The sequence below is a fragment of the Nematolebias whitei genome, chromosome 19 (assembly GCF_014905685.2).
Source record: "Nematolebias whitei isolate Nwh7 chromosome 19, NemWhi1, whole genome shotgun sequence".
Classification (NCBI taxonomy): Eukaryota; Metazoa; Chordata; class Actinopteri; order Cyprinodontiformes; family Rivulidae; genus Nematolebias; species Nematolebias whitei.
Window position 1 is genome coordinate 2,193,808 of NC_056516.1, and position 21,039 is coordinate 2,214,846.

The 21,039-nt window shown below is 41.6% G+C and overlaps 1 protein-coding gene across 1 annotated transcript in view; it reads right to left on the reverse strand.

Moving 5' to 3' along the window:
- col22a1 (collagen, type XXII, alpha 1) overlaps nucleotides 1-20,472 on the reverse strand; it is a 132,145-nt gene extending 111,673 nt beyond the window's left edge. Inside the window, exons 1-4 of the mRNA XM_037692817.1 lie at nucleotides 20,382-20,472; nucleotides 19,734-20,300; nucleotides 12,273-12,353; nucleotides 1,135-1,246 (exon numbers count right to left, since the gene is read on the reverse strand). Of these exons, the coding sequence (XP_037548745.1) occupies nucleotides 1,135-1,246; nucleotides 12,273-12,353; nucleotides 19,734-20,300; nucleotides 20,382-20,472 (851 nt within the window). The remainder of the gene's footprint in view (nucleotides 1-1,134; nucleotides 1,247-12,272; nucleotides 12,354-19,733; nucleotides 20,301-20,381) is intronic.
- Between the last annotated feature and the right edge of the window lie 567 nt (nucleotides 20,473-21,039).

Sequence of the window (21,039 nt, forward strand, 5' to 3'; positions counted from 1 at the left end):
ATTTTAATAATCTGTATTCTTTTTAATTTACCAGAAACTTCAACATAAATTCTCACCCTGTACTGAGACCTGTTTGTGTCTCACGACCACCAGCTGGTGAGGCGCTTGACGTCTATTTGAACCCCACCCACTAGAACCAATACTGAAAGGAGCTATTGAAACACAATGTGTAGCGAACTGAGTCGAGTTGAATCGAGCCGAACCGGGCTGAAGAGGAGCTGTGGAAAAGGGGCTTTTTTGAATCAGGAATTCTGTCTTTGACCTCATCAGAAGAAAGAACAACTCATTTAATTGTTTCATGAAATTCTCAAAGGGCCTCTGCATTTATATGTGACATACAAAAGGTTTATAACTGCTTTAGCATGTGCAGGGTCATATGTTCACAGTTCTGTTTATGTTCTCTTTAGTTCACTTAAATTTTAGTTTTGTAACTACCTGCCCATCACCAAAGGTTCTATGTCTGTGTCTACACGTGTTTGTTTAGCATAAGAAAAAATAAATTGAAAATATCCTAAGAACTTAAGTATACATTTTAATGAAGCTCTCAATGAGCTACCATTGTACAAAGTATGTTTATCTACAACAGATTAGTTTTTGAAAATGCATTCTCAATCAAGATGGTTGCCACAGCTAAGAAAGCTTAGCAAACACAAACGTGCTATACGTAACTCAGTTAGTTTTACAGATATTGAGCCACAGTTAGGCATTAGTTGCTGACAACTACAAAGTACACAACTTATTGTTACTGTTACTGGTGCACCTGTACCCGGGGAGGCACTGCACAACATCTGTGCTTAAAACCTTGTCATTAAATAGTGGCCACAGGGGCATCAGTGTACCACTCGCTGCTTCTGTTTCTCTACAGATCCGTTTCACAGTACACTTTTATTCTTTCCATATTTCTGGTTGACTTCTGGGTTGCATGGTTGTGAAGTGGTTGGCTCAACAAATTGTTACAGATGGATGGATGGATCTCTCAGTGGTCCTGTGATGAACTGGTGACCTGTCCAGGTATAACCACACTCTTACATTTTGATAACTAGCATAAGCTCCACCCCCTTCCTTCCCACCCCTCACTCTTAGGCCCCTAAGGAAGTGAAATGGTGTGATCAGTTCCCAGTGGTGCTCACTTACTCTGTGTGCTGGACAATGGGCATGGTGCCGAGACGAACGTATGAACTCTGACCGTCATCGTCTCTGGTCCCCAGAATGTCTTTCACACTGAAGTACTGCATCAGGTCAAATCCTGCAATTCACAATAAAACAACTCAGTCTGGTGTTTTCTCACACACTCTCCTCCAAACACGGGTCTCTTTGAACATTGAGGTTGAGGTCTGGTTTTGTCAGAAATCTGGTAGTGTCCTGAAGTTTAACTGGGCCAGCCCCACCACACCCAGTAGCCGCTGCGGGGGGAAAAGTTGAAATCATCGTATTTCTGAGCAGCTGGAAATAAGAGCCGTCTGATGGACAAACGAAATGTTTGTTCAGTTTGCTGCCAGAGGAAAAGAACTAATAGCCATTTCTGGCTAGGCCTTCTGGCAAGTCTGAGTGTGTGCACGTGTGATCTGAAGTGGTCTAACCACAGACCATATTTAGGTGGTCCAGAAAGGACACTCCCTTGCACAGCAAACCAGTGCTGTAACCATGGTGATGCCAGCACTAGGAGGGTTGTGTAGCGCTGAAGCTGCCAGTCTGCTGTCTGAAAGAACGGCTTTACATCAAGACCGCTGTCGACAAAACAACGAGCGAAACCTTAACACGTTCCTGCACAAACAGAACAGTCATCTTTTAAAATGATACTGGGAACGTCTACTAAATATTATCAGAAACAGCCTGGAAACAGGTAGAAAGATACAGAGACAAGTCTAAGTTCATGCCCAATGATCCAGGTAAAAATTCCAACAATGTTCAGTCTGGTCATCTGGACTGTTTCTATTTTCTGATCATCAAAAAAAGAAACAGACCAGACGATTTGACTGAACATTGCTGGATACAGAGACACCAACAGAGGAGAAAAAACAACAAATGCAAAGTTCTCACGTTGAACTGAACTCAAAATATCTGCAAGTTCTGTGAAAATGTGTGTTAACGCTGAGGGCTAAATGACAGCTGAAATTTACTGAAAAAAGAGAACGTGAGTTGAGTAATAACTTAAACTTTCAGTGTTTGGGGAAATATTTGATGAGGAAGAAAATGAAGAGGCAAAGAAAAGAAGGATGGCCAAAAACAAACAAACAAAAACCCAAATACATTTAAAAGAAGCATAGGGAGAATAAAGACCAAAAGGAAGCAGAAAATCCTGAGTCTGGTTCTGCTGGAGGTTTCTTCTGGTGAGTTACTTCATTCCACTGTCACCCGTGTGCTGCTCAGGATGAGAGGATGCAACTAAGTGGGGCTTAAATGCAATTTGCTGGCTTCCTTAGATAGATAACTTTTACTAATTGGTGTTTTATAATGTAAGTAAATGTTGTTGTACATTGCCTTGAGGTTATGCTTGTTGCAAATTGGGGCTATGCAAAATAAAGAAAGTGAATAACCTGAATTAAAAGACAAAAAGAACACATAAGGACACTTTTTGTCTTCTGTAGACGTTCTGATCACAGGCCCGCCTGTTCCAGACTCTGCACCACCACTCCCCGTACACATGACTCTAAAATTATAAAATAATGCATAAAAAGACAAAGATGATGCATCATGAGACATGACAATACAAAAGGACAGCAAAAATGCATAGGAAGATGTAAAAGATGATTAAAAACAAGAAGGATGTATAAAAATAATAACGATATGAAAAAGAAGACAGAAATGGAGCAAAAGTCCTGGAGTAGATTTTGAAGAGCACAAAGATTCTCAAGGATTTGTGGAAACGCAGATATACTGTATTTTAATGAGAAAAACCCATGAACAAAGTTTATTGTTTCAAAAAATGTAAACGTTACAAAGACTATAATATCCTGAATGAGATCAATGTTTTGATACTTGAATGGCTGAAAAATCAAACGGTTTGCAGAAGTAGAGTCCAAAATATACGGAAGGTACTGTGCACAGGTGGTGTGAATGCTGACTCAGCACTCAGACGGTAAATGACTCAGCTAAGTTTCAGTCAGAGGTGCACTCTGAGGGTTAGCATCCTGTTTATGTCATTATAACCATCAAAAATAATAAACATCTCATTAATGTGTGTTCACACAAAGAGGGTCAGGAGATGGTGCTGTTTCCTCTGTGGCTTAAAACTGCAAACATTTAGCAGATGCTCTGTTCTTTCTTGGTCCTTAAAGTTATAGTGAAATTCCTAATGTTGCCTCCTGAAGATCTGTTGACTGCAAGCTTTCCTTTCAAAGTATTTTCTGTCACAGAGTGGTTTAGGTGTGAGATTTTAGCCAAACTTTGCATTTACATTGAGGCTGAGAAGGGAAGACGAAACAAGGAAAAATGTTGACTTGGTCGTCAAAATGAGGTGAGACGTTCTTTCTTTTTACCAGAACGAACCTTAAAGAAGCAGCCAGGCCGTTTCCAAACAGTTTGTTCACGTTTCCATCATAATGGTTTTATGTTGACTGGCAGGGAGCATCAGCTGGAAAATGCTCATGTTAAAACCTTTCAGGTGAGTTCGCTTGCTGGTGAGCCCTGCAGAAGGGAGCAGCCAAAAGAAACGTACTTACTCTATTGTATTTATTATTTATTGTTGCCTTTTTACAGTCCAGAACATTTAAACACAAATTATACAAAGAAATACGACGTCATTCTGTGCAGTTGCACTGGTTATCAGATGTGTCGTTCTCTCTGTCACCAGACTTGTGTGGGGTATGTTTGCTCCGTGCTCCGTTTCTGTGTCTGCTCGCGGGTCGACCAACACAGAGCTGTAATTTGGACTGGCAGCTAGCAGCGTATAATCAAGCTGAAAAGTTATTTTGGACAGCCGGGAACGAACAACGAGGCGATCTGTGGCAAAAGCCAGATGAGTTGACTGAGCGGGAAAGACGAAGACATGCACACAGAGCTCGCTTGATCGGAGCACATGGCAACACTTGTGCAGAAGATAGTGAGCACACGACCACATCGTGTGTGTGTGTGTGTGTGTGTGTGTGTGTGTGTGCGTTCAGTATCCTGAGGGGTCAGACAGGACTGTGACTGAAACCACAAGTCTTGGCTGTCAAATCCTGATCAGTGGGAACTGCTCCTGACATCACAGAGAATCAAACGCTCTTTGCGCCACTTTAAAGAAGGCTGAGTGTAAGTGTGGCTGCTGGAGGGATCCTTGTAGTCCTCTTCATCTCTGTGTGTACACACAACCAGTGTGCACACTTACAACCTCGAGAAACAATATATTAAAGATGTCTTCTGGGAAATCACCGGACATTTTTATCATCTTCAGACGTCAGCCCACCACAGTGGACCCTGAAATGAATGCTCTCCAAGAAGTGACCTGAGGAAGACACGACTGCCTGCCGCACAGGAGCCAAACCCAACACTTCACTATGTTCTCCTCAGTGCTCCTCCATCGACAGGAATGTGAACAATGGAAGCACATCTACCTTGGATGAACTTTTTGGATCAATACAATTCAAGATGGCTGCCACAGCAAACTGATCTTTAAGTACAAAACTAAATGCTTATAACTCCATCAGTTTCATAAACACTAGCCTAAAAGTTGGTGTAGTAGCAGCTGAAGACTGCACGAACACATTGTGAGCGCTAACTCACAAGCTAAGTCCAACATTGTTCAGTCAGGTCATCTGGAAGTTTTCTTTTCTGAAACGTTTCGTCCTTCATCCAAACAGGGTGGGCCCCAGAGACCTTCTTAGCACCAGCAAACTGGTTTGTTTCCACTATGGAGTATGCTATTTGTGGGAATCAGTTTTGTTTGGTGGCTTCTTGGATTGAGAAAGTCCTTTGGATGAAGAACAAAACGTCTCAGCAAAAAAAGAAATCATCCAGATGACCTGACTGAACATTGTTGGATTTTATACCTGGATTATTGAGCATGATCTTTTGTCACAAGCTAAGTCTGTATTTATTTATTTTTTTGCAACAAACCACATGGAGTCAGTTTCAGTAAAATGTTTTTAATTATTTAAATTTCTCTACAACTCCCACACTACTTCTCGGAGATCACCCAATTCAAGATGGCCACCACATCTAATCCACATTACCCACTAGAAAACAGGCTATGCTCAATGAATCACACAGATATTGTTATAACCTGTGTTTGTTCGTACATATAATATTGTATAAGACCACAAACAACAGTATTTTCAAAGTTTGAGCCAAACTAAATCAACATGACATGACTTCATTTAAAAACAGCCAACGTGCCTTCCTTTGAGGAGTTAGGCCTTTAATGGTCCTCTGTCGTGGAGAGAAGAAGGGGAATTGGAAAAACTCTGAGTGTGTGCATGTTGTGAGCAAATATGAAATATAAGTGAGGCATACACTTTCATTCTGGTGTTTGGCTGCACATAGGAAAACTCACCATCACACATTGGGCTGCCACTCTGAATCCAAGATGGCTACAATTATATTTATATGCATGAAAACTGACCCCAGTCATTTGAGAAAACTATGTTTTCTCATTTTATTTTGCTTAATAGTGTAGTTTCTTCAAATGATTGGGGTGGCCCTTGAGTTGGCCAAGACCACTGGCCACCCCTGGTTCCACCATTGCACGTGGTCGTGGATGAAGTTGTTCCGTCCACTCGCCAGGATCCGTCACTGTGCTGCCTCGGACAAGAAAAAATAAAAACTGCCTTTGCTCTTATACACAATGTAACTTCTTCCCACTTGAATACCTTGCACCAAAAACAAGGTTTACTTATTACGTAAACATTAACAAGGTTAAGGTTTATTTGCATTTCCTGCTCAGTTTTAGTGCAGAAACACACTCCTCTGGAAAACTTTAAATATTCACTATTCAACTCCGCCGGCGCTGCGGGACATTATATCATTTTAAATCTTCTCACAGAGCTTTATGCTTGAAGCTAAACATCAAAGAGAAATGTATGGAATGAAAAGTTGTGTTGAATCTTATAATATTCTATTCTTAGGAATCTTATTGTCTTAGTGAGGGGATAAAAATAGAATAAAAAAATCTGCCTGACAGGACCCATTCATAACACCTTCAGAACAAAATAACACATCCGCTTTCAAAAACAGCCTTTTTTAATTTATCCAAAGTTAACTGTGATTCTTTTTGCAGCTGAGCGGAAAAGTAAAAACCACATAATTAGCACTTGGCCAGAGGCAGAAATGTGAGAATGTGTCTTAACAGAGCAAAGAGATGCCGTTGTCACCAAACATGAACATGCTCTGCTCGGTACAGTAGAAGCAAAACAGCACTCGAACGTGTCGAACAAAGCATCAGATGTAAAGATGGCCCTTTATTAGTTTACTATCAAGCTACTCGCTTTGTAGCAAACGATCTTATCACCAAAGTTAAACATGTCAAATGTTTTTGAGCCCGGTTGCTCTGACAAACACCAAAACTCTGCAAATCAAGGCTGTTCAGCTCATTAAAGTCTCGCGGGCTGTGGAGACTTGTGGTCATGTGCAAATTGTAAAGGAAAATATGTGAATGCATACCAAACATGTGGAACCTGTGCTTCTTATTTATGTCTGAACCGAGTCAGGGGTACAGCTAGCAGGGGGCTCTGTGATGACAGTAAGACAAGTGACGCACGGGCATTGTACAATTTCTGCACCTTAAAGTACTATAAAAGTACTTCACAGTCGCTACTTGTGTGTCATACAAGTCCAAAGTGCTGTATATGTGACGCTCTACTCCTGTGTGGTGAGCATGCAGCACTCACAGTGCTGCTGTCATCACTGGTGGTGTGAGATACTGCAAAAGGTTGGACTGATGTGGGATCAAGCAGGGCCAGCACCTCTAATGTCAATCACATACAGACACTGAAAGACAGGACGAATGTTACACAGCTTCTACATACGCTAAACAAAATGTATGCAGCTTGTTCTTTTTACATGTTTGTCCTTTGTACTGAATTGGCAAACATTCAATCAGTACCAAGCAGGTAATTATAGTTTCAGGATTTGCTTTTATTATTAAACGAACAATAAACCTTTTTCCCCTTCGTTGCACAGCTAGCATGGGCGAAACATACTGAAAGAAGAGGAGAGAAGAAAGCTAACTATCCCATCACATCAGTATCAGTCTGATGTGATACCAAGGTGGATAACTGTATCAGTATCGGGATCAATCTGTACACCCCTAATCATCATCATCATCAAATTATTCCCCCTCCTCCCTCTGCTAGTTCAGGCAGATTTTTGTCAAGCTGCTCTGCAACACATTCCCTCTGTGGAGATGCGCCTCTCTGTTGCTTCCTTCATCCTTGGTGCCGTTTTTTAACATCCAAACTGATCATTTATGCATTTTATTAACAATGTTCCAGTGGTGGACCATGACTAAAAGAGGGAGGCCTTCACTTAGAAGATGACAATGTAGCAACCTAAATGCATTTAAATGCTAAGTATTTGCAGTTCAATTACATCACTTTACTTCATTATATTATTATTATATTATTACATTATTAGTTTTATTATTATTTATATTATTAACAACTTAATTTTGTTCTTCTTTCGGCTGCTCCTTCTTCAGGGGTCACCACAGTGAACGAGTCGCACGAAGACTTGGCAGTTATTTTTACTCTGGATGTCCTTCCTGACTCAACCACAGACTCCGAGCTGCCGCAGCCTCTGTGTGGAGCAGAGAGCTGACATGTAGGGCGCCCGGGGGAGCACATGGTGGGGGTCAAGGGTCTTGCTCAAGGGCCCAGAGTGGGGAAATGAGAGTGGCGGGTGGTGTCGGTGCTTCACCTTTCCCTCCCACATTTTGATGTTGTCGGTACCGGGAGTTGATCTTCCAATCACAGGCCCACCTTCTCTAACCTCTGTGCCACCACTCCCTCTCATGACACTCCCTTCAGTTTCACAAACCTCAAACTCTCGAAACTGGAAATTATTTTTCTATTTTTTTTATTAAATAAATGTTTTTATTGTATAAATGTAACACTAACCCACAGATCTTACCGTTTCTGTAAAATATCATTGTGCAATGAAACCAAAACACAACTGTAATGTAAAAGTATCTCTGTAAACTTAAATGGGACATTTAACTTTCATTTTTTATGACAAACTACGATTTCAGAGAGTTATTTATTTATTTATTTTACAGGTAGCAATTGAATGCATCCCAAATCTTTGTGTGGTAAAATAAAAAAAATAAAAAACTTGCCTTCGTGGCGGCTCGAAGGCTCAGAGCTCCGTGTTTTGGCCCCACCCACTCTACGTCCACACTGTGAGTCGTTCATTTTCCTGTCAGTTAATGAACAAACTCATTCTGGACAGCTTCTGACTGAGCTGTGCCTTCTCTCCTCACACGCACGTCCTAACCAATGACAGCTCCTTTAAGTACGTTGTGGTCTGGAGACACACATTTAAAATAATTTGATTGGATAAACATATTTTTCATGAATTTAAATAATTTTCCTCAAATGATAAATGGACTGTATTTATATAGCTCCTTTCTGTCTTGATGGTGACACTCAAAGCTCTTTACATCACAGTCTGTGTCCTCATTCACACATTCATACAGCTCTTTACTAGATCTGCACAGAGACTTATCGGAGCTTCATCACGTTCAGACACTGATGGGACACATCGGAGGCAACGAGGGGTTCAGTGTCTTGCCCAAGGACACTTCGGCATGTGAATGCTGGTGGAATCGAACCCCCAACTCTCGCATTGGAGGACGACTACTCTAACCACTCAGCCACAGCTGCCCCAAATACAAAAAACTACTTTGAAAATATATAATTTACATCAAATAAAAATTGAATAAAATTTGAAGCGTATAATCTCGTGCGCTGAATTCTTAGACCTTCTCTAAAGGCATAGAAGGCCTTGAGGGTTCCTCACTGCAGTGATCCTCAGACGAAAGAGACTCGAGATATACTGCTGTCACATCGTGTTCCTCTTCTAATTCTGTTTACACAAGTCAGGGTGATGATGTAATCACTCGAAGAATGTCGTCAACCTCCAGTAGATGCACTTGTTCAGCAGCCTCTCGGCACGGTCTACGCTCAGCACTCAAACCACGTTCAGACGAGAAAACAGCAAGAACCTAAAGAAAGGGTGTTGTGCACAAGTATCTAGTGTAGTATTAGCAAATTTAAAGTCCTTTCAGTCCGGCATGTTGCTTTTCAGAAAAAGTTGTTCAATATGTCTGAACAATGACAGTAAGCCCTCACCTGGCCAGCCATTAGCCTAGCCTGGAGGTCTGCTGCTCTTTTCTCCAGACTTTGTGCTCTATGACTGATTACACCGCTGACAAGGAAAACTACTGATAATTATTAAACAGGACATCACTTGAAAAATGAACAGATTATCCTTTTAACATCCAGTTCTGGCGGCACCTCACTTTTAGCCTCGTGCTGGTTATGAACAGGCAGCATGCTAGGTGTATGAAATAGATGCAGATGTTCAGTTTTTTACACAAGTTTTTCATGCTTCCAAATGTTTTCCAGTTTGAATCCTCTGAAGTCAACCTTAGTTTTCAAAGTCAAACAAAAGTCCAGTTCTTGGACAAACGCAGCTCAGACCAGTATTCATATAAACAACAGTACAATCTGCACACAAAAAGAAATCTACCCAAATCATTGTTTTTTGTGAAAGTGACTCCTTGTTCTGTTTTCTTGGACACAACGTTAGCGTGAACAAGTGGAGCATCTGTTTTTTCTCTTAGTGTAATGGACATGGGCTGGAGACAGACAGGAACTTAGATCCCCCTGAAGACAGTCTGTAATAATATCCGCCCTCTTCGGTAAAATGCTATACAAGACTTCTGAGAAAAACCTGACGGCTTTTGACTGCATGAAGTAAAAACGTCAGTCAGCTTCAGGGTAGTAATGTTAAAATAGAAATACAGACTAAATCAACAGAAATGTATTTTATGTGCATGCATTTATCTGCAGTGTTGGCAAAATTTCTCATGAAACTCAGAAAATATTAAGTACGACAGAATATTAGGTCACGCTAAGAAAAGAAAAACACTGCGGACGAGAATAAAGTCGTAGGAGAATAATGCTGAAATATTACGAGAATAAAGTAGAAACAATATGAGAATAAACTCATATATTACCAGAATAAAGTCCTAATGTTATCAGAACTCCGACACCAAGAAGTCGTCTTACAACTGCAGTAAAATGATGAATGTTGGCCTCAGCAGTAGAGTAGCAGGCGGACCAACGCACTGTGGGACATGGATTATTATGATAAACTCAAGCCATGTGGCATTGCAATTAATGGCTTCATTCACGGATTTAGTCGTTACATAATGTGGATGGAGGCATATTTCACTAACACTGACCCAAAAGTGATCGTGGACTACTTCATAAACACAGTGACTCGCATTGGAGGCTGTCCAGAGCAGGAGCGAGCCGACCCAGGACGTTAACGAGTCTCTGTACGAGAGGTGGGGACACCCTGGACAGGTCTCCAGTCCATCACAGGGACACTCTCACCTAGAGACAGTTTAGAGTCACCAGTCAGCCTAACATGCATGTTTCTGGTCTGTGGGAGGAAACTGGAGCACCCGGGGAAAACACACGCATGCACGGGGAGAACATGCAAACTCCACCAGAAAGACCTCAGGCCAGGACCTGGCAACCTCCTCGCTGAGAGGCCGCAGCTCTACCAACTGAGCCGCCCAATATAATTCACAACTATTGTCAATTTATGCAACAATCGTGTAAAACAACTGGATGTTGTTGAAGAAAAATATTTAGGGTTTAACTAATGGTCTGAAGTCAATCAATAGTTTGAGACTGACTTCCAACAATTTCAAGAGTTTTTAGTTGTTTGAATAATTACAAGTTCATGTGGTTGATGAATTTGAAACTACCTTGTTTAACATGTAGATTGTGTACAGTATACGTAGGCTTCGTTGGTTGAAGTTAATTACAGTAATCAGCGCGTAACGTATAGCTGAGTTGAAGAAGTACAAGTACAAGAAGCAGACAATGAACCAGAGCCAATAGCAGCTTGTACTATTTAATAATTTGTTCTAAAGTGTTGCATGATTCAGTCTGTACAGCAACATATGCCACAGACACTACCATCTACAAGCCAGTTCAATAATTAACAGTGATTATATCGGCTTTATAAGACACTTTTAAATGGCTACATTATCAGCTTCATTTCTGGTCAGATCACATTCTCACTGAGGGAAATATCAAAGCTGCTGACGTAAACAGAGACGTTTCCCTTTTCTCTTCTGTCCTTACATTTTGTGGTACACACAGCTTTTGGGCATTTTTATGTACATTATAATTTTTTACATAGTCAGCCATTACTCAGGGCTATTTAGTCAGAACACCAGGTGTAGACATTTGACCATTTTGTTCATGGCAGCAGTTGCTGCAGTAAATCACAGGTTCTTGTGACCAGTGCACGCTCTAGGTGTTTTATGAGTCTGTGCCGCTTCAAGTTCTTGTTACTGGTCCTGTCTCTTGTTCTGGTCACCATTCTGGAGTCTCCCTCACAAATATCACTCACCAACGTTTTTCTACCAAACCCAGCCGGTCGAAGCAGATGGTCCTCTTGTCCTGATCCTGGTTCTGCTAAAGGTTTCTTCCTCATGAGGGAGTTTTTCTTTCCACTGTCGCCTTCATGCTCGCTCAGTATGAGAGTTCTGTGATGAGTTAAACTCAAAGCTGCTCCTCAGATAAATAATGTTCAATTATTATTTTATATATGAATGTTTGTGTTCAGTGCCTGAGACGACTTCTGTTGTGACTTGGAGCTTTATAAATAAACTGAATTGACTTGAACGAGTCACAGTCCAGTAAATGTCACCTTTCAAGATGACAGGATGAGTGCAAATGTAAACCTTTTAGATTAAAGTAAATATTCATGTTGAGAGAAACAAAAAACTGCTGAGAACACGAAATGCATAAATCTGTTTTCAAAAGTATATACAATTGAACAAAGTGTTTTGTTTTTGCAGAGATATTGAGGTTTATGTAGCAGTATCAAAAAGAGTGAAAATGACTTTTCTTTAAAAGAAGCACCTTCTAACTCATGAATAAAATCTATTTTCTTTTCAATCAGATAGCAGCCGAGAGAAACTCTGACTCTTTGCATGAGAAATGCATTGTTCTCTTTTTATAAAAGGAAAAGTTGAATGTGGGAGGAAATGCCTAACAACGTTGAGCTTGTATATGCTGCCAGCACAGGAAGCAGCAGTGTGCACGTACCTGGAACCTCTGCAAGACCAGAACTGGTGCTGTTGGGCTTGAAGCGATCGGGCTGAACCTTCATGTTTGGACACAGGACATCTGTGAAGAACAGACAGGAGAGTCAAGTTAGAGACACTGCTGGCTTCAAATGTGACGTTTGCAGACATTTCTAAGAACTGTTGGAGTTCTGGTTGGACCCCCTGCAGTTTGTCTACAGGGCCAACAGGTCTGTAGATGACTCAATAAACCTGGCTCTTCACTTCATCCTGCAGCACCTGGACTCCCCAGGAACCTACGCCAGGATCCTGTTCGTGGACTTCAGCTCTGCATTTAACACCATCCTCCCTGCTCTGCTCCAAGACAAGCTCTCCCTGCTCCATGTACCTGACTCCACCTGCAGGTGGATCACAGACTTCCTGACAGACCGGAGTCAGTGCGTGCAGCTGGGGAGAGCTGTCTCGGACACTCGGACTATAAGCACAGGATCTCCACAGGGCTGTGTGCTTTCCCCCCTGCTTTTCTCCCTGTACACCAACTGCTGCACCTCCAGCCATGACTCTGTGAAACTTATTAAGTTTGCAGATGACACCACCCTCATCGGGCTCATCTCGGACGGTGATGAGTCTGCATACAGGAGGGAGGTGGACCGGCTGGTGACCTGGTGCAGCAGCAACAACCTGGAACTCAATGCCCAGAAGACAGTGGAGATGATTGTGGATTTCAGGAAAGCCACAGCCCCTCTGCCCCCCCTCACCTGTAATGATACCCCCATCACCACTGCAAACTCTTATCCGTTCCTCGGCACCACCATCACCCAGGACCTCAAGTGGGAGCCGACCATCAGCTCCCTCATCAAGAAGGCCCAGCAGAGACTGTACTTCCTGCGACAGCTGAAGAAGGCCAAGCTGCCGGCCAAGCTGATGGTGCAGTTCTACACGGCCATCATGGAGTCCATCCTCAGCTCCTCCATCACGGTGTGGTACGCCGGGGCCACTGCCAGGGACAGACTCAGACTGCAGCGCGTTGTGCGCTCAGCTGAGAAGGTGATCGGCTGCAGCCTTCCATCCCTCCACAACCTGTACGTCTCCAGGACTGTGAGGCGAGCAGGTCGGATCACAGCTGACCCTGCTCACCCTGCACACGGACTGTTTGAACCACTCCCCTCAGGCAGGAGGCTTCGGTCCATTCGGACCAGAACCTCCCGCCGTAAGAACACTTTCTTCCCCTCTGCTGTTGGACTCCTGAACACTCATAATGCTACCTCATAATGTCTGCTTTGGTCACATTACATCTGTTTTATAACTGAATACTCCATCTGTACTGTTCTCTAAGCTTTTTTATTGTTTTCTATTGTATGGGTGTACATATGGTTATGTTATGTTTTTAATTTTACTTTATTTGTGGGTGTACACAGGTCTTATGTCTTATGTAATGTTCTCATTTTTACTTCATCTTTACTTTATTTTTACTTTATTTTACTTTATTACTATTCGCACCTTATGTCGAAGCAAATTCCAAGTTTGTGAACCTCGTTCATTGACATGGCGATAATAAACTGATTCTGATTCTGAAATATAATCATTGTGTGACTAACAACAAAGTCCATGCTCAATAATCCAGGTTTACAATCCAACATTTTTCAGTCGGGTCATCTGGACAGTTTCTTTTTTTGTGCTGAAACATTTCGCCTTCGATCCAGATAATGATCCAGATAATTGTTTTCAACCAGTTTGACACGACTGTCAACAAGGAAGAGGGCTGGCAATGGAGGAAGGGCGTACCAAAGAGACCATCTTATCACAAGCAGAACTGGTTTGTTCCACTTTAGAGTAAGCTGTTGGGGGAAGAATCAGTTTTGTTGTGTTTCCTTGACTGATGAAACCTTCTGGATCGAAGGTGAAACGTTTCAGCACAAAAAAAAACAAACTGTCCAGATGACCTGACTGAAAACTGTTGGATTGTGTGACTGTTTTATTGTTTTTACCATGACTATATGTGCAATCACTTTTCTCTAATGTTAGCAAAATATCTCGTGAACCAGTGAATGGGTTTTGATGAATTATCAGAAAGTAATGATTGTATGTACATGAATAACCAATTAACATTTGAAGCCAATCACAACCTAAAACATAAACATGTCTGTAACTTGGACAGTTTTACAGAACTTGAACTAAATGTAGTTGTTGTAGAAGGAGACACAACATGTACTCTGAGCACCAACACAACTCACAACATCCTCACAAAGTTTCATGACACGTCACATAACACCATTACACATTTAATAAGATTCAAAATGGCTAAAACTCTGTCCCTTCAACATAAAATGATCTTCTCCTAAAACTGTCCTTTCAAGGAGGCTGTGGCTGAATGGTTAGAACAGTCGTCCTCCAATGTGAGAGTTGGGGGTTTGAATCCACCAGAAGTCACATGCTGAAGTGTCCCTGGGCAAGACACTGAACCCCTCATAGCCTCTGATGTGTGTCCCATCAGTGTATGAATGTGATAAATCACTGATTAGTCTCTTTAGAATGATTTGTTCAATTATCTTTGTAGAGATCTAGTATAGAGCTGTATGAACGGGTACATGAGGCACAGATTGTTGTAAAGAGCTTTGAGTATCTTGAAATAAGATAGAAAGGTTCTATATAAGTACAGTCCCTTCAACATAAAATGATGTTTGTCTAAAACTGTGTCTAACAGGCAGTGGGTGATATACATCATTTGAACAACATCTAGGTCTTCAACAGATTCATTTTGAGTGTGGGGGTTTAGGAAGTAAACAAGTGGCGTGCCAGTGTCCACCATCACTGAGGGCTTTGAATAGTGAATGTTTGTGGTTTTTGTGATGAGTGTTTTTCTGGACTGGAACTGAACAGAGAATGAAGTAAACCTAAATGTTTTTGTTGCATGATATTCAAGTGGGGACGAGTTACACTGTGGAGAAGAACAGAGGTAGCTTTGAGTGTGTGTGTGTGTGTGTGTGTGTGTGTGTGGGGGGGGGGGGGGGGTCAGATGAAGGAGCCAAGTGGCAGCCAGTTGTGGCTTTGGCCCCCATAGAATAGTCTGTGGCCGCCCCACTCATTTGTGGAAACTATACTTTTAAGCAATATACAAACTGAAAAGCACAGTTTCCTGAAATGATAGAGGTAACCAGTTTATGGTGGCAGCCATCTTACATTTTGACATGGCAAGCCCATTTTCAGAAAGAGTCTTTCTTATTGCTAGCTGTTGGCACACACCAACATGGAAGTCCATACCTCGTTTACTTTTGAAGTTATTTTCTAATATAGTGTAGTTAGCGTCTAATGCTCACAACCAGTGTTGCCAAGTCTGCTTATTACAAGAGGCTTTGGGCTTGGTTTTTTCCTAAAGTCGCTTGCAATTCTTATGAGTCGTGGCTTGCGTTTTTTTTTTTTTTGGGGGGGGGGGGCTTGTTTTTGAACATGAAGTTTCTTATTTGGGCTTGACTTTCTTTCCGAGTGAAACTAGTTGATTATCTTCCAGCTCCGCACAATAAAGCAAAAGACAAGTGTTAGGTCGTTTGTCTCTTCCACGCCGCCGTTTCCTGTTTATCTCTCCCGCCCAAGTTGGCGAGGCGACATGCGCACACTCAAACACTCATACTGTGGCCGACCACTAGGGGGCTCCACTCACATGCAGATGTTAGGATGTTTTGTTTTTGAAAATGCGTGGAAAAAAATATGATTTGCATGTTTGTCACATATGCAAATTGTATTTTTTAAATCAGAGCTTAAAAGTATGTTGTTTAGCATAATGTTGCTGTTATTTATGTGCAATGCCACAATAAATGTTTGTTTCTATAGTTTAAAAACGGCCTCTGTTTTACACACTGTGGTGGGTTGCCAGTTGGGCTTGTTTTGGGCTTCATAGAGCTGGTTGCTTGTTTCTATCGTGACAAAGACAGCTGGAAGGTATTTCTAATAATCTTTGCTCAGCAACAGGGGATGACAAATCCCATCCCTATTTCAAACTAATCTTTAAAAAAAACCCTCATCAAACCTGATATTAACCCAACATCCTGTCTGTATCATCCTGACCGTTGGTCATAATTATTGCCTGTGGCTAAAAATACCCCTCGTGGCTTCTCCTCTGGGTCAAGTGTCAGTTCAAACTGCTATGACAATGTGCAGTTTTCTAAAATCACAGCTATATACAGTAAATCATGCCAGGGAGTTCTTTGAACCACTCCGGTGCTGATGTGAGACAAATCTTCTCTTGGTTTTCTTCTTTGTGACTATGTCTCATGAAAAAATCCCATCTGCTAATTTTTCTGTCAGCATTTTAAGACTTTTCAGTGAGTCCACAGCTGGTCGTTTCAGTTCATCCCACTGTGTGTTTACCCTCTTCTAATGATTATAGAAGGCCTGCTAAGCTTGGTTTACTTGGTTTACATTGTTTATAAAGCCACCAAGTCAACCGAAAATGATCATCCAGTGAATGAATTGAAGTGCGTCACTCTTATTTAAAGACGGTTTTGTTGCACTGCCCTGAATCTTAACATGCTGAAGAACTGAGCAACTCCCTGCACTTGTGGTTTGAACGTTATAATTTAGGGACCTGACTGTGAGTTAAATTGGAAGCGATGTAAAAGCTGCCTCTGCTTCACAATTACACACCTACAACCAGCATCAGCTCTTTTAGCCGCCACACATTGATCAACTTCAGATACAGTGAATTTATCTTTCCCTCAAATCTGAGGTTTCTTTCTTCTCAGATAACATGCTACAAGTTTGTGCTAGCAGTCAGTTTTCATTTTGACACTTATTGATTTAAAGGTAAAACGTCTGTGTTTCCGTGCTATGTCCACATGAAACATTAGAGCTATAATTTTTGGAGTGAAAATAGCTGGCATCGCTCGGCGAGCCCGTCCTGCTGACCACCGGAGCTGCCGGAGCTTCAGTCGTGTCCAGATTGTAGGAGGAAAACTACAGCACTTCCATCCCTTAGTAAATTTAGTCTATGATTATTTCAGAGCTTTTGTAAAGCAAAATATACAACCTGCAATTCTGAAGGCCAGGTAAACAATCTGTAGCCTCTGAGGTCAGAGGTCACAGGCTTTACAATAATCTTTAAAAGGTGAGTGATGATAGTCCCTGAAAAGATCAATATTTAGGTTTTACTGCCCAACTCATCACTTCTTTTAATTCATGGTTCAGCCATGTTGAAGTGGAGTTCTGTGAAAAGGTTCAGAACAATTATCTTACCTGTTGTAGAAGCGCCGTGCGTTTATTTTCTCATCAAACTGACAAAGTCACAGCTAGTCATTACGGGGCCAAGACTAAAGTGCATAACTGCCATCTAACGCTACTCTAACCAATAAAATATATATGCAAACCTTTAATGGACCTTTTAGATTGAAACCATTCACAGAGTTCATGTTTTACTTGGATTTCAGTGGAACTGTCAGACTGCAACAGCAGCAGCCAGATGTAGCATTTCCTGTGTGTCCTGGGGCACTTGCTGCACAAATGTTATATTTCAGCTGAAATAACAGAGAAACTGGTGGCAGTGTGAATGTTTTACTGTTAACATAAACCAAACTGTGGGCTTTAAAAATCTGCTTTAGAGGAGAGTCCTCGGGTTATATGGCCGCTGCTGCTCTAAAACAATCCATTTTTCTAAATGTTACAGTTGTTCAAGCAAACACTTACTGGTAAAACATTACGTCATTGTCAGCTCTGTGTTACTTTCGCAAACATATTTTAAAATTCCTACAAAAAGTGGATTACAGCTAATTATTGCAAATGACCACAAAATATTGCATAAATGATTGTGCCTTACTGACAGACTGTATCACAAAAGGTCAATGAGTAACAATAACTATGTGACATCACTTCAATAATGTTCAGACTATCCCTTTATTTGTTCATATTTTCACAGAACCTCACTTTAAAATGAAGCATTTCCACTTTCGTCGTCTGAAACTCAGCACCCACTTCACAAATCCGATTTATAAACTCCAGCCTCGACAGGAAAAATACATCAAAGTTGTCCATTAAAAATAATTTGGTTCATTTATGTGAGCTACTTTGTGTAAATAAAGGATTTTTAAACACAGTAGTGGAAAAGAAACACTGAGGTTTCCAGAGTTAAACACCTCCGCTCCAAAGCAGCTGTATCAAAGAATAATTTTTCCACCACAGAAAAGTCTGAGGAAACCATTATGTAAGAGCCAATTTCTTTAACAGCCCCCACTCTGAAGCTTTGTATTAAATCAAAAGGTTTCAGGACTGCTCTTTGTGGTTGGGGTGGGGTTTTGTGGTTCCTCTGGATGGTGGTTAAAGGTTAAAATAAGCGTCTCATTTGAATGCTGCAGTGTTTGGGGTGAGGCCGGCACCTCGTTGTGTGACTGCTGTGTCTCAAACCAGCCTGACGACCACTGGTGGGATGTAGCCAAGTACAAGTACTTCCTTACTGTACTTAGATACATTTTTCATGGATTTGTACATTACTTAATTAGAATTAAACATGGGTACTTTCGACTTTTACTTCACTACATTTTCCATTAAGTATCTGTACTTTGTACTACACTACATTTCTATAATACGTTGCGTTACAAGTTACATTCACGTCACACTGCGTTTTTTTTATTTGTTCGTTAGTTTGAAAGTAACCAATGGCGAGAGGGGAACTGGTCCATTGAACCAACCAAAGTAGCAGGTAACGTTAGACCCGGCTTCAGAAAGAGCTGGGTCAGTGATGTATACGACCTGTGTGCTCCCGCTGCACCTGCTCTAACACACCTAATGGATTCCACCTCGGAGAGTCAGCAGGAAGATGCGTGCCACCCATGGCCTTATTTAAAAAATGTATTTGAGTTCACTGGTTCAAAAAACAACTCGTGGAGATTCCGGTGTCAACTTTGCCTCCCCTGAAACCATGAACTCCTGTCTTTCAAAAATTCGCTGTCAAATCTGAAAAAACACATCGAGGTAAGGGAAGTTGCTAAATGCTACTTGACTTGTGCATGTGAAATTAATTTAGGTTAGTGAAGTCTTATGTAACCTTAACTAGCTTCTTGTTCAACTCTACCGCTAACAAGTAAACACAATTAAATTATTATAATCTAGCATGAACTGGCAACATGCTTGTTGTCAACAGTGTCGTCTTGGTCATGCGTGATTGCTTGGACGTTAAATAACATGATGCTGTGCATGTTTGTTGCTTGTGTGTCCAGGAACTTGTAAAATGGAACACTATTAATGTATTACAGAAAATACACATATGGTAGGAATACTTAATGGTATTGTAGACCATTGCATTAGGTAATACATTCAGCAAGTACTTTTACTTTTAATACTTTAAGTATTTTTAAAAGCAAGTACTTTTTACTTTTACTTAAGTAAAGACATTAATGTGGTACTTCTACTTTTACTAGAGTACATTTTTGTCTGTTAATTTGTACTTTTCCTTAAGTACAGTGTTTGAGAACTTTCTCCACCACTGCTGATGACTTACTTTCACACAGCCTTCTCCTCAGTCGGCCCCGGATCTTATCAATGGCATTAAAGTCAGTGACATGAAAGACGTGGGCTTTCTTTGGCTCAGCTGCGATCTCCTCCAGTTCTACCCTCAAAGCCTCGCCGATGCCCACGGCGAACATCCTGATGCCAGCTTTGACAGCTGCCTTCGAGGGTTCCAAGACATGATCCTGGCTCCCACCATCTGTCAGAAGGATGGCCACCCTTTGAATGCCTCGGGCACTCGGCCTCGCTCCGTTCCGCTCAGTGAAGATGTTGGAGGTGGTGTAGCTGATAGCATCTCCGGTCATTGTATTTCCTCCCAGGTAACCTATGTTACGGGCTGCTTGCTTCACATGTTCCAGGGTTTTGTGTTGCCCCAGGGTAAACTCGGTGGTGGGCCTGTCACTGAAGCGAACCACGGCCACTCTTGTCTTGTCAGGTGCTACGTCGAAAGAGTCCACCAGGTTGACTACCCACTTCCTGATCTTCTCAAAGTTCTCCTTCCCCACACTGGATGAGGTGTCCAGGATGAATGCCAAGTCATAGTGGACATTTTTACAGCCTGCAGTAGACACATACAGGAACGATTATGAACAGGCAGAGACTCTGCACCAGGTGTTTTATTCAAATGTGTCTTGCTTACCTGCCCTCTGTGCTTCCACTCTCTGACTCGAAAGAGTCAAAACCAGGATGAGCCAAACCAGGGTGATCCTAAATCCCAATCGTAATTCCATCTCGGTCCTGGGCTTTGTTTTGTTTAGTTTGTTGTCACCATCAAGCTCTCCAGTCTGTGGAAAGATCAGCAAAAGCATAAATGCATCTAAGAATATGACTTTAATGTATAAATCTAAGCCTAAAGCTTTCCTCTGCACCTTTTATCACCCAGACATGAACAGACTTTACAGTCTGCCTCTCCAACAGCGACACCAAACATGTCTCCTGTGGAGCAGGAGGACCTTCCTGTGAAGGATGCAGCCATTCTGCCTTTACTTCAACTATAGTCTGGTGGAAAACCAGTTGAAAAATTCAGTGCTGGGAAAACATATTCACCCTCTTACACATTTCTTCTGGGGTTTTTAATCACACACATCCTGATGCATGCTCAATAATCCAGGTAGAAAAAATCCAAAAAAGTTCAATCTGGTCCTCTGGACTTTCAAAAAAACAAAAAACGAAACAAAGCAAAAAAATGTAGAAACGTTTCGTCTCTCATCCGAGAGACTTCCTCAGTCTGAGGTGCTGTATTCAGCTCAGTCTCTTAAATAGCACCTTCTCAGAGTGGATCAACCAGTTTGCTGCTG